At 33.9% G+C, this 13,908-nt stretch overlaps 1 protein-coding gene across 3 annotated transcripts in view; it reads right to left on the bottom strand.

Annotated features, from left to right (window-relative positions):
- KLHL24 (kelch like family member 24) overlaps positions 1 to 13,908 on the bottom strand; it is a 31,018-nt gene that overhangs the window by 9,645 nt on the left and 7,465 nt on the right. For all 3 annotated transcript variants that reach the window (XM_015236677.3, XM_072961956.1, XM_072961949.1), the window contains 3 exons: positions 11,893 to 12,873; positions 3,940 to 4,124; positions 2,907 to 3,025 (listed from right to left, as the gene is read on the bottom strand). In XM_015236677.3, coding sequence (XP_015092163.1) covers positions 2,907 to 3,025; positions 3,940 to 4,124; positions 11,893 to 12,812 — 1,224 coding nt within the window. In that variant the 5' untranslated portion in view covers positions 12,813 to 12,873. The remainder of the gene's footprint in view (positions 1 to 2,906; positions 3,026 to 3,939; positions 4,125 to 11,892; positions 12,874 to 13,908) is intronic.

Below are 13,908 nucleotides of genomic sequence, written 5' to 3'. Positions count from 1 at the left end.
AAAATATCAGGTAAGGAATTTCTAGACTGTGAAATCTTTGAAGGCAGGGCCTTTTACAATTTAGTCCCTACAATGCCTAGAAAAGTACCTGATACATAATGAACTCTATACTGTACGTTTCAAAGAACTTTTATGTACATCTTCTTTTCATAAATATAAGGTAGGTAGGCAAATAAATATCTTTCTATAATAGATGAACTAATCAACACGCCATTTATTAAATCACTTATAAGCCAAATAATCCATTAAGCATCATGAGATAAAGAAGAAACTTTTAGCCTATAGAAACTCTCCCAAGTTTAATATCCACATTCTTTTAATGGACAGCCATCATCAACCCTTCTCTCCCTCCATATCTAATTAACTATTAAGTCCTACTGAGCCTTCTTTCACAGCATCACTCACATCTGTCCCTTCCTTTTGTTTCCCATTGCCACTATCCTACCTTGGGGTCCATATCATTTCATACTTCTCAAGCTCTTGGCCTCCACTCTTGTACTCACTCTCTAAACCACAGATTAATCTTTCTAAAACTTCATCAACTCCTTTTAATAGTTCAACAGTGAATGCCTAAGGGTCAAGGCCAAACTTTACACACTATCATTCAAGTCTGTCCACAATCTATCTTTCCATGCTCTTCCAAATTTCCTCAGCAGCCAAAGCTATTTCAATCTTGCATTTCTCACATTATTTTAAAACAATCAGTTGGTGGGTCTGTTCTCCCAACATCATGCATCTTAGAGAAGTTAAGTAGCTTACTCAAGGTCACGCAGCTAGAAGGGGTATGGAAACTGTGGTACAACGTACCAATAAGTGTGTAGCTTTGAAGTCAGGAGAGGCAGGGTCCATATCTAGCTCTGCCACTCAAGTTAAGACCCTGCTCGGGCAGTTTACCTATCCTCTCTGACTCAGTCTTAACTTCCTCAATTTAAAAATGTAGACAATAATAGTACCTACCATACAATGTAATTTTGAGGATTAAACTTTAATACTACTTCTCTGCATGAAGAAACTAAAAATATATGCTGTGAGTCTCAAGATAAAAGGCCTCTAGATTAAGAAAACCTGAGCTTTGGCCCATGCTTTATCACTTTCTGTGCAACACTGGGCAAACGACTTGATCTCTCTGGACTCAGTTTCTTTGTAAACCGAAAAAGTTACATTAAGCATTCTCTAAGATTCCTTCTTGCTCTGACTATATTCCAAACCATCCTATGTTTCCCTGACAGAGAGCATTTATAACTTTAAATGACTTTATAGGTTTGAATTCAGACTATACTGTAATTTTTCGGATAACAGTTTTCCATGAATTGAGTACTTGCTATGTAAGGCAGGAAGGATTCCCTTTATTTCTTGAGTTAGTGCTTCCTGGTTTTGGGTATATTCAAGTCAAAAATACTAATATTTGTCAAATAAATTTGTGTTCATCAATCCATTTATGATATTTGAGACATCAGTGATTTTAATTTGCCTTTGTATGTCCAGATAAAATGACTATAATGTTTTTAGTCAGACTTCATCTCTTTCTAACCCCTTAATTATTTTAGCTGTCCCTGTCCAGTAGTATTTTGTCATTCTTGAGGTATAGCTACCAAAACCATATATAATATAGTAGGTACTAACAAACCAGTGGTTTTTAGAAAATATTCTGTATTAGTATTTTATTTCCATTACATCTATCTCAAGGTCTTCATTATTTCACTGGTGTTGTCGCCAGCAGCAGCACACTAGATCAATACCCTTAGGAATTAACAGTAGCTTTCAAACTGTACTTTAGTATTCTATGGAATAGAGATTTCAAGAAGCTTCTGTTGGGGGCAAGGGGAGGGAATGAGAACTGATAGAAGGCTCAGTGGGAAGGATTCCTGGCATCATCTGTTTCAACAAGAGCAGTTCTGCTTTCTCACTGGTGGCTCTAAAATGTCTTCATGGGAGGACTTAAGAAGCAGCAAAGTTTTTAGAAGGGGGTACTAGGGGACTGGTCAAAAATATATGTGGGATACACCCAGTATCTTGTGATAACCAATACTGGAATATAACAAATGAACAAACAAAGCCCTAAAATATGAATCACTAACCTGTACACTTAGAACTAACACAATACTGTAAATCAGCTATACTCCAAAAAAAAAATGTGCAAGCAAGTGTGCTGTTTTCACTTAGATTGCTCATTAATTTTGAGATGGCTTTGAAGGAGTTGATACAGATGGAGGCACGGAAAGGTTAAAGAGTCCAAGTTAGCCCTTGGTACACTGCTGTATTTTTATCTGTTTTATGTAAGGCTTTTTATATTAGATTTAACTTCAAAGAAGGGTGTAGTTGCTCTTAAAAAGTTTGGAAGCCACTAGTCCACAAGTGATTCTCAAGTTTGTGAGAACAGTGAATGGGTTCAGAATCAAATTATTGGTTTTTTAAATATTCATTAGCTGCAGCCAATAAGAAGTTTGCTTTAAATTATGTTGGTGAGTTTATCTTAACACTTACTTGTTTTGTCCCTACCTGTACAAATAAATAAGATAAAATAACATCACTCTAGATAAATATATCTTGGCCTGACTGCCAAAGTCAGTAAAAGGAAAAAGACTGCTTGGATTAGACATTGGCTTGTTTTTGTACTTGATGTAACTCCTTCATTTTCCAATGCTTCTCAGGCATTTAGACTCCAGTGGTGCATGAGAAGAGAAATGTGCTGCACTGCTATGAATTCCAAATTGGGAGAACAAAATATCCATTCAAAAGTACAGTGTCAAACTGTTTATATCTTCAGTTTATGTACTGAGGTTAGAAATGGAAGGAAATACAGTCTGAATCCAAAACACCCAGAGGGTGAGTAAAATGAAGGATTCATCTGTGGTATTTATTCTGGACATGTACCAGTAATAAGAATAAAAAGTGGTTTCTCTTACTTTACCAAGGAGGACAGCCATTTTGTGACGCCATCGGCCTTTATTTAGAGAAGCAACTCTGATCCAAATATTTAACTGCGAGTTATAAATCCAGACATCACGGCCATTGATTCTTCCACCTTTAAATGCAAAGCAATGCACATACACTAATATGTATACCACCAAGGGATCTATGCCAAAGGTATAGATAATGAAAACAATTATTTATTCATCCAGCCAAGAATTCGAGGGTTCAACTCGAATAAATTAAGCAAGGACCCTCTTAAAGCTAAATGGCAGATTTAACTTTGTCAGCTGTTATCTCAAGAAATAATTTTATGCCCCAAATAATAAAAGGCAGATTATGAATTTTACAAGTACATGAGAGTTTTCATTTAGGAGTCAAACAAGAGAAGCACCCAAACAACAGAATTATTCTAGAAAAAATTTTAAAAACCATCCATTTTTTTAAAAGCATACTATTATACAGTGGTTCAACGTGTAGTAAAATAGTAATCTGCAAAGCTGGTAAAATTATTTAACTAATTAACAAATTTCAGACCATGGATACTGTAGTTATACTTTATATAAGTCTGTCACTTTACTATCTATTTGATTTTAGAGGTAACATTACATATTGTAAAAAAAAAAGTTTAAGTTAAGAATTTTAAGGAAATTTCTATTTCATAAACTTTGGGGAGAATTTCAGTAAACATGGGTGGAGATGCTTAATTCTGAGTACTTTTCACTTTGCACACTTTACTGTTCCTTAAAATAAACAAGTAAAACTTTAAAAAATTATGCCATATTCTGTATGCATTTGAGAGCACTTAAAATATGGCATGGTTTAAGGCATTTTCTGATGAATCTTTTGAAATCATTCTGCATCATCCTGTGCCTGTTTTTAAGGACAAAAAGTCATCTGTTGTATAATCTGATCTACCTAGAGTGGGTATATCCACTTTCATTGTTTCCTTTTGAGACACTGTTATGGTTTAAAATAGCCGAGCTGTGTTTAAATTAAAAGCAGCTACTGTAATAATTCTTTATTTACCTGAAACAAGAATGTCATTCCTTAGAGCACAGACCGCATACTCTGATTTGGTAAATTCTGGAAGCTTAGCCAAAGACTTCCACTCTCCTGTCACAGGATCATAACACTCAGTGTAGGGAAGATTAAATCCTCCAACTCGTTCACAGCCTCCAACGACAACTATCACCTCAGAATAGCCAGTTGACCTAAAATAATTATTATAAGAATGCACAAATAATAAATTAAAATACACTCAAAATTATTTAAAATTCTAAAAACAAAATGTTGGGTGGTCACTAAAAATGTTAATAGAGTTTATAACAAAGAATAGTAAAGGAAAAAAGCAAGATGAAAAATTGTAGAGAAGGTCTGATCAATAGTATGTAAGTAATGTGTCTGGAGAGAACATACCAAAATCCTAATGACAGTTTTCTCTGAAATGTGGCTTCCTCCTTTCTATCAACACAAATTTTCAAAATGATGATGGACTACTTTTAGAGTGAAAAAGACAACTTTTAAGAGCACTAAGGGAATACTAAGGTTTATGTTAATCACTGGCTTCTTTTACTTTGTACTTTAAATTTAAGATAGAGACAGGAAAAACCAAAAGCTATCCCAGCCTTTTCTTTTTGTTCATAAGACTCATGGAAATGAAAAAGTCTTATAATTGTGTTTTATGGCTGCTACAATTTTAAGTCCCTCAAAGACAAACATAATAATCCCCCGTCTCTTACTTAAATGGGGAGAGCAAAAAGACCACATCAGAAAACTGATTTGTAGCTTTAGTCAATGTGACAGTTTATAACTACACTAGAAAAAAACAAAATTAACCAACATTGCTGTATCCCTTTAACAGAGCTGCTATACTACACTTCATCGCAGCTATTCCAACTAACGATCATTCACCTGGTCCATGCCAGGCATACCTTTTCCTTTATAAAATCAGAAATACATATTGTAGAAAAGAATTTTGTTCACAGAAGCAACAAAAATTACTTTTAGGAACCCAGCAAATTATATAATCCTAACTCATCATAGAGTAAAACAGAAGGACTCAAATATCATCAATAATATTATTTTCAAAATAATTCCAAAATGAAAATATTAAAAGTAAATAGTGGATAGCACCAGACGCTTAGTAGTATAACTAATTTATCCTCCTTTCTGTAGAAGTATTATTTCCTAAAATCTCACTTAAAATACTTCTAAAACAAACCCAGGTGATAGCTTTCAGAGTCTTATCTATTAATTGAACAAAACCAAAAATTGCTAAATAATGTCACTGGGGTTTAATCACTCCTAATTGTTTTAATAGAAAATCAAGGTAATTACTACATAGAGCTTTGATAGAATTTTGTTTTATACTTTATTTATAGCATTTTACTTGTTTTATACTTTCCCTTTGCTTGAACTTGCTTGCTTGCTTTTTTCAAGACTTTTTTTAGCCCAATGAACATATACTATCTGTTTTGTACCTTGGAACAAGAAGAGAAAACAGCACAAAAAGCTAACAGCTAAAACATTTAGTCCCACTAAATAAAGGCTATGTGTATTTATCTGAAAGGATCAGCAAACTAGTAGTTTTTCCTCTGCTGAAGGTCTTATTTGCAATGAAATGGCTTTTAACTTAATTAGAGAATAGTCTGGTGTTCTCATTAGAGACTAATTCAATAAAATTGTTATTTCTATTTCTTGAGCTTAGAAAAATACTTATCTCAGGCAGGAAAATGATTGTCTTAAAGGAAGTGAGTTGCTGTAACTGATAATGGTGACCAGAATAAAAAGGCAGCCAAGATGATACTATAGAATGAATAAAATTCTGAATACCTATGTAATCTATTTTTCAGAGTGAATGTTACTTTATTTTATTAATCTCTTAAAGTAAAAATTATGATTTTCCACTATTACAAAATGAAAAATATTTGCTGCTTTAGCGTAAGTCTCATCATTTGTTCCCAGGAAAGTGTGACAAGCAAATTATCTTTTTTCTACAATGGTAAACATTTAAAGAAAGTCATCATTCTCTTTTATCATAAATTTGAGAAAAGATCAAAGATCACAGTCTTCGATTTATGTAAAAGATAAAATAATTATAACTCCACAGGATATTCTAAACCAAATCAACAAACTGTATAGCAATTACCAGGTTCAGTTAAGAATCTCAAAAGGTAAAATGCATGACTTGCTAGCTGAAAACAGACCTTCTTATCATCAATGCCAAATATGCCAGAGAGAGATGAACTGCCAAACTAACTTTTATCAACAAAAAGGGGTCAAAAGGTGATTCTGGTTAATAAGAAAAATAACTGAATATATTAAAAAAAAACACAATAAGACATGTTTCCATATAGTGAGAAGTTGGAAGGGAAAAAGGAGAGGTGTTAGTGATATAGTCTATTTATCATTCCAAGACTCAAAAATATCTGAAAACTAAGCCATTAAACCAAAATAATGAACTCAAACAGAGATATGAGACTTTTAAGTCCTAAAGAGACTGAATAGCTCTCTACTCTGCAGGATGTGACAGTTATTAAACTCCATGTATTAAGTATATATCAAAAGAGGGGCTTGGTCAGCCCTAGCAGCAATACATAAGTGAATGAACAAATGACTGAAAGAGTAAATAAATAATCACAGACACATTTCTTGTGTCCATTCAAGTTACTGTCTAAAGGAAAAAAACCTTGGCTAAGCTAACTTGAACATTACTATTTCTTCGGTAAGAATATTTTATGGTGGGTGAGACCTTCTCAAGCTATACTAGCTGAGAGGACTCCAGTTCTAAAGATCTCCTAGCTCCCTCTGTTTGGATTCCATTCTTGCCAAACAACCTTTGAAAACTCTGGCTTCCCAACTGGTGACTTGCTCATAGTAAGAGAATATGCTGGACAGGTTGACCTAATATCTAGTCTTTTTGACAGTTCCATTTCTTATTGTAAATAAATTATATAAACTAAAAGATAAGTTAATCGGTCTCTCATAATTAACATTAAATCTGCCCCTAATCTGCCCTTAATAGTCTGATCTATTCTTACTGTAGCAAAAAAAAAAAAGTTTCTGAGCCTAGAGGAATCACTGGATCATGGTTCATCATTATAAATGACCCCTTAAGAGGCTATGCCAGCCACAAACCTTATGGCTTTGTAAACTTTGTAAGGACAAGTTTCAACTTGTGTGGTAAGGCTTTCCACCTGAAACTGAACAGGCAGAATGGGTTCTATAAGGAAATGGCTATACTGATCCAAAGATTCAAAATGTTTACTCTTGAAAATCAGCAGTTAACTAAGAATTTATTATCAGGAACTAATCACAGATATGTTTAAATAGCCACAAAGGTCTTCATCTCACTTACTAGTAAAAAATCAGGAAGAGTTTAAATGTGGGTGGGATGGTTATATGCTATACTGTAGCTTCATGTCAACAAAATACGTTTACCGTAACAGCAGACTATGAAATAGATTACAACTCTGTGAAAGAAATAGTAAGTTCGTAGACAATAAAAGAGAAGAATGAAGTCAAGTGCCACAGTGTTACCTCTTGGAGATAGGAATATAGGTGTTATTTTTTATCTCCAATTAACCATAAATCACTCTATCCCCTCCTCTTTACCTCAAGGTATGAAAGAATAAAGGAAAAAAAACATATCTTAGTATTAATAGACACTACTGGGTTGTCTGCTCTTACATATGGGACAAGAATTTCAGCTACTACTTTTCTGCTACATGATCCTGCTCCCTGGCCAGAGGTAACTGTCCCGAGAAGGTTGTCTAGCTGAATCAGAGATTATCTCCCTACAGGAGAGGGAGAGATTTTATCTCCCTGAGTGACTGAACTTGTAATATAGAGACCCCCATACCCATGAGTGGCTATATTCAGCCTGACTAGTGAGAGAGAATGATGCAGATATGCAGAGAAAAGCAGAGGCAGGAGGTAGAGAGAGGGCACAGCTTGGTTTCTGATGGCTTTTCAGTAGCCTATTCTAGTCTTCTTGGAAGTCCTGTTGAATTTCTGCCCTTAGGTTCTTCAAGATAATGACTTCCTGTACCCTTTAAACACACTTATCTCCCTTCTATGCTTACACTGATGAGCTGGTTTTAATTACTTGCAATCAGAATTCTGATATACTAGAGTTCAATGAATTGCAGGAAAAAAACAACCTACAAATGGTTTTCCAACTCAGGAAAAGATGCTCAACCTTCCACATTAAAGAAATGCACATTAAAATTATGAGATGCCACTTCACTTTCCAGAAAGATTTACAAAAATAATGATGCGCTGTGTCAGCAAAGCAGCAGAGAAATAAGGATATTCATATTTTTGAATGAAGTATAAAACTGAAGGGCAATTTTTACAACATCTACCAAAATTTAAAATGCACATATCCTATGACTGAGCAATTCCACTTCTAGTAATTCATGCTATAAATTATCAGACATACGTACAAGAATATTCACTGAGCATTATCCGCAATGAAAAAATCTGGAAACAACCTAAACGTCCATCATTAAGAGATGGATTAAATAAATGATGGCACCTATATGTGGGGTACTATACATCTTTTAAAAAACAATGAATTTGAAATTTTCCATAATAAAGAGCAAAAAAAAAATAAAAGAATGAAAACCTATATGTGCTGATATAGAACAATCTCCAAGATACTTTTAAGTGATTAAAGACAAGATGCAGACTGTGAGTAAAGTATACTACCATCTATATAAAGAACAGTGGGGATGTATACGTGTGTACACACGTACACACACACCCACCCATCCACCCACTTATATATGCAAAGAATGTAACAGGGAGGTATCCTTTGGGAACGAGAACTGACATACCAAGGGTTAGGCAGAGGAAGATTTACATGTATATAGTACTTTTATGTAAAAATGAGTTCAAAATAATAATGAACTAACATGTGTAAAAATGGTAAACCACGCATCCGATGATATAGGAGATTAACACTCTTAAGAAGGACTGAAACAAAAATTCAGAACACTGAGTTCTAAAATATTATTTCTTAAAAAATCTTAACCTTAGTCTTCTCATTGATTTATTCAATAGCAACTTGAACCTTGTCCTCATTATGGCAATTAGGTTCCTATTTTCATTATATAGTAACAGATTATTATCATAAGCGGTAGTAGAAAGTATTAGGAAAGACAAGTACTTAACCAATTCAATTAAACTCAAAATGATTAACTTATTAAATCCTAGCCAACTCTATTGCTTAATGGAGTGTGGCAAAGATTTTTTTCCATAGATACGAACAATTCATGCTTAAAATTAACCATTTGATAGCTAACATTTCTGTCTCTCAAACCACATTTCCCATTCTGTAAAAGGATAGCAAAAATTTAAATGTATTTTGATTATCCATGAAACCAGCAATAATTTTTATTAAGCATTTTTGTGTCAAATACTAGGTTATGCATTTTTCACATGGTATTTCTAACCCTCACAACAATCTTACAAGGTATATGGTATTATGCTTATTTTACAGATTAAGAAACTGACACATAGAGAAGTTAAAGTGCTCCCAAGGTCAAAGAATTAACTAGTTACATAGAGCCAGATTCTAGTCTAGGCCTATCTGATTCTGAAGCCAGTACTCAAGACAACATGAGGCTTGCACTTTGTTTATTAAAAACAGTATTATACATTAGTATAGAGATTTAAAGTTGCAATAATATATATTAATAAAAAGACAAGTATTCCTAAACTTTACTTCTTCTGTGACTGGTCTCCACTATTTTTTCTTTATGTATCTAAGGTTTACAACTGGCAAAGCAGATTATTAAAGCTTTCATGGTCTTACATCCTATAATATATCCCCTTTCTAGGAAATTGCCATCACACTGTTTTTAATATAATGTACCTTGGGGTTTTCTCTGTCATTTAAGAGACACATGGGTATGTATAGGTACACTACCCAGTATGAACTGAACTCTGGAGAATATCTGGCACAGGATAAACACTAAAGAAACACTGGATGATGTGAGGACTATAACTCAACTGTACAGTGGTGGGATCAGACTGTCACTGCCCTAATCCAGAGCTAATCTTTGCATCACTAGTAGTGTAACAATCAGATATGCTGTATCTCCTAATGTGATGCAATGAGATACTTACATTACCTAGAATGAATTCTAGCCAAAAATATTTAACTTGTCTCCATTGACCTGAAGCTTGTCGAGCTAACTTTGTTTTCAGGATACATAGCTTAATGCAGCTAAGTGACAGCATAATGAAGTAAACAGACTAATACAGAAGGTGGGATATTTTCCTGGACAACATGCCCATCAACAAGTCAGAATCGTGAAAAAGAAACTGTTTTGGAATGAGAGACTTCATGGAAATAACCAGATGCAATGAGTGGTCCTGTACTGGATCCAGATTCATCAAAGAACAGTTAGGAAAAGATTGGGGAAATACGAATATGGATTGAATATTAAATAATATGAAAGAATTATTCTTAACTTTGAGATATTATTTTGACTATGTTACTGTTTTAAAGATGCATCTACTATATATATTTATATACATTATATATATAAAGTATGTGTGTATATATGTGTGCATATATATAAATATAATCTTAAAAAAACCATTGGCTGAATGAATGAATGAATGAATGAATGAAAAAGTCAGGGCTGGAGACAGAGGTTTGACAGTCAATAGCATGCACAATAATCAAAACCAGGAGAACAGATGAGATCATCTAGGAAAGTATTAGGCAAGTCAAAGAGATGTGAACCAAAGTGAATATCAACATTTCAAAGACTAGATAAAGAACCATTGAATTGAAAAAGAGTAGCTGGAGAAGGGGACCATGAGGGAAATGGTATCCCAGAAGCTAATGGAAGAGTTTCAAGAGGGATTAAAGCCGAGCACCTTAAGGATTATTGGATTTAATAGTTTCAATGGCAAAACCATAATGAAGTAAGTTACTATTTATCATTCTCATTTTACATATGAGGAAATGGATTAAATTTTACTTTATCCAAACTAGTGTACGTTTTAAAGACATGCTATCTCACAATATGCTGAATTTTAATCACACTCCAAAATAATGATAATCAAAATCAACGTTAAAAATGTGGTTTGAGAGCAATGCTACAGTAAATTTATAGGAAAAGTAGAGATTGTGTGGGAAAATAAACATCAGTTTCACAACAATGTGAATATATTTAACACTACTAAACAGTACACTTAAAAAGGGTTAGGATGGTAAATTTTGTTACGTGTTTTTTACCACAAACACAAAAAGTCAGTTTTGTTAGAAAGATATTTAAGATTCCTTACTATAATATTTCTCACAATAGCCATTTTTTGCTTACAAGAAAATGTTTACTATTACTCCTTCTATTACTAAGGCATAGAGATTATTTTTCTATAGCTTATGAATTAAAATCTATAGGCTTTTTAAATCCAGTAACTGTGGCAGTAAGAAAGATCTGAAACCTGGGTTTTACATCTTAGGATCCACTCAGTCTATACCAGCTTACTTACTTCACCTCTATATTTCATGTTGTTGGTTAGGAAAAAGGTTAGTCTGTGAATGTGCAAATTGCTTTTTATAAGTAGAGGCAGTCCAGCAGAGTCTAATAAAATCTTTAGTTCCTTTATATCCAAAGACCCTTCGGAAAGAAAAGTGGAATGATTTGGGACCCTATAAAGGTTAGGAAAAATTAGAAGAAATAGTTTGAAAAATGCATAGTTGCAAAGATCCTTTGAAATACCCTCTTATAGCTCAGAAAAACAGTAACAAAACATGCTACTGTTGAATCGAGTCTTCACTGGGAGAGAAATGCTAATAATTTATAATCTAAAACAAATCTTAAATTATATAAAGTCACATGTAGACGATACATATAAATGACTACACTGAGATTATACTCAGGAGGTTTTAAAATATTTTAAAAACGAAAGCTTTTGTTAATTATGTTGTAGTTAATTTATAAACAGTCTTCTCACCTGCGTGGCCTAGTCCTTGGGGACATCATTTCATTCCCAAGTATGTGGTACCGTCTTGCTTCATGCAACAACTGATAACACTCAGGAGAATTCTGGATCAACTGGTCCACCTCAACTGTCTGAACGAAGTAGTTGGGATGCAACAGAGGGAGTCTCACATGTGTCAGGAGCTCATGTAACAATGGTCTTCTCAGATCAACAGCACGGTAGACCCAACGCATGACTGCTTCAAAAACCATTTCCTCTTTACCAATAACAAGTTCATCGCTACAAATATAATCAATAAGTTCATCTTTGTCAAGCTCAAGAAATTCTTCATGCTGGGACACATCCTCAAAAGTCTGCAATGCAAAATTCTTGCATTTTGTGAAGAGTGTTTTGAGGGAATGGGTATCAGCAAAGCGCTGGATCCCTAAGCAATTACAAGGATCAAGTTGCTCCTCTAAGAACTTGGCACATGCATCACGGAGAACACTAATCTGAAAAAGGCTTGATGTTTCAAAGAGATACTGTACATTCTCTGTAGTAATCTTCACCTTTCCAGTATAAACATACTGCAAAAAACATTCCATAGCTTCAGCTAAAATACCATTGATCTCAACCAACATTTCTCGGCTTTCCCTGTGGTCATTACAAAACATAGCTCTGAAGTAGCTACTACAGGCTGAGAGAACAGCTCTATGGCAAGGAAATTCTTTTCCTTCCACACAAATGATAACATCTGTGAATAAGCGGCTATCTCGGAATTCATTAAATATCTGAAGTATGTTTTCAGCATGGGATGATCCTGAAGAGAAGTCAAAAAACTCACGGCCTGTCAGAGATTTAGGGTCCATTTCAAAAACTTTACGCTTTGTTGCTGGTGAATCACGCACCCCGAGATCCTCTCTGTTTAGTCTTCGTCCCAATATTAGTACCATTGTTACATCAGTTGACTATATAATTGTTGAGAAATAACTGTTGTGGATCTTCTTTATGTGGCTAAAAATTAAAAAAAATTAAAACATTTCAATATGTAAAATGTTCAGTAAAATTATATAATTTCATTTTGATGTAAACAGTATAACAAAATCACATAATTAATATATTTCATACAGGGTATAGAGTACTATCTCATCTTAATAAAAATTGATGAATAAAAATTTATACAATTAGAATATTAGAGGTAATTTGCAATAGTACTCTTTAAACCACCACCCCGCCAGTTGAAAGGATACTATGTACTTTGTGAATTACTGATAACCTTAAGTTTCCCCTTTATACAAATGGGTTTCAACTACTGAATGTAGAGTTAAGTCAGAATGCTATAAGACACAGAACTTGATTATATTCAGAATCCTAATATAAATGTTTATTATCTTAAAATAGTGTGTTGCTAGAGAAGAATTCGGGTACATCCATTAATGGCTTTTAAAAATATGTATGTGTTTTGACCGAGCAAATCCCTTTCTAGCAATCTATCCTAAGGAAATAATCAGGATCATATGGAAAGATTTATCTACAAATATTCAATGCTGTATTAATAGAAAATACTTAAAACATCCTAAATACCCAACAATAGGAGATTAAATCAAGTGTATATAATGATGGAACATAGTCTATGCGGCCATTAAAAATTATATAGACTGTTTAATGACACGGGGAAGTATTAACCAGACAGTAAGTGAAAAGCAGGTATCAAAACATTTGCAAAGAAAAGAGAAAAATTTAAGTATCAGTGCATCTAGGCACAGAACAAAGGAGTCACATATGCCAAAGTATTAAGTGATTTATTTGTCTCCTTGCAGGTTATCCAATTTCTTGGGTTAAGGCTGTCCATGCATACGTGTGCATGTCCGCAAGCACATGAACACATGTATGGGTGAAATTAAAAAAACTCACTTATAATGTACATATACGCACTTTCAAATTCCAAGCTTCTGTATACAGGAAGTAGCACAAATCTCAAATATGCTTTTAATCTGAAGTTATTATCTCAATAACAGTTCATTTTATAGACATCTACCTCCCATAGAA

This window comes from Vicugna pacos, chromosome 1 (assembly GCF_048564905.1).
Source record: "Vicugna pacos chromosome 1, VicPac4, whole genome shotgun sequence".
NCBI lineage: Eukaryota > Metazoa > Chordata > Mammalia > Artiodactyla > Camelidae > Vicugna > Vicugna pacos.
The sequence above is the reverse complement of the archived record's forward strand: the minus strand, read 5'-3'. Positions and strand labels throughout refer to the sequence as shown.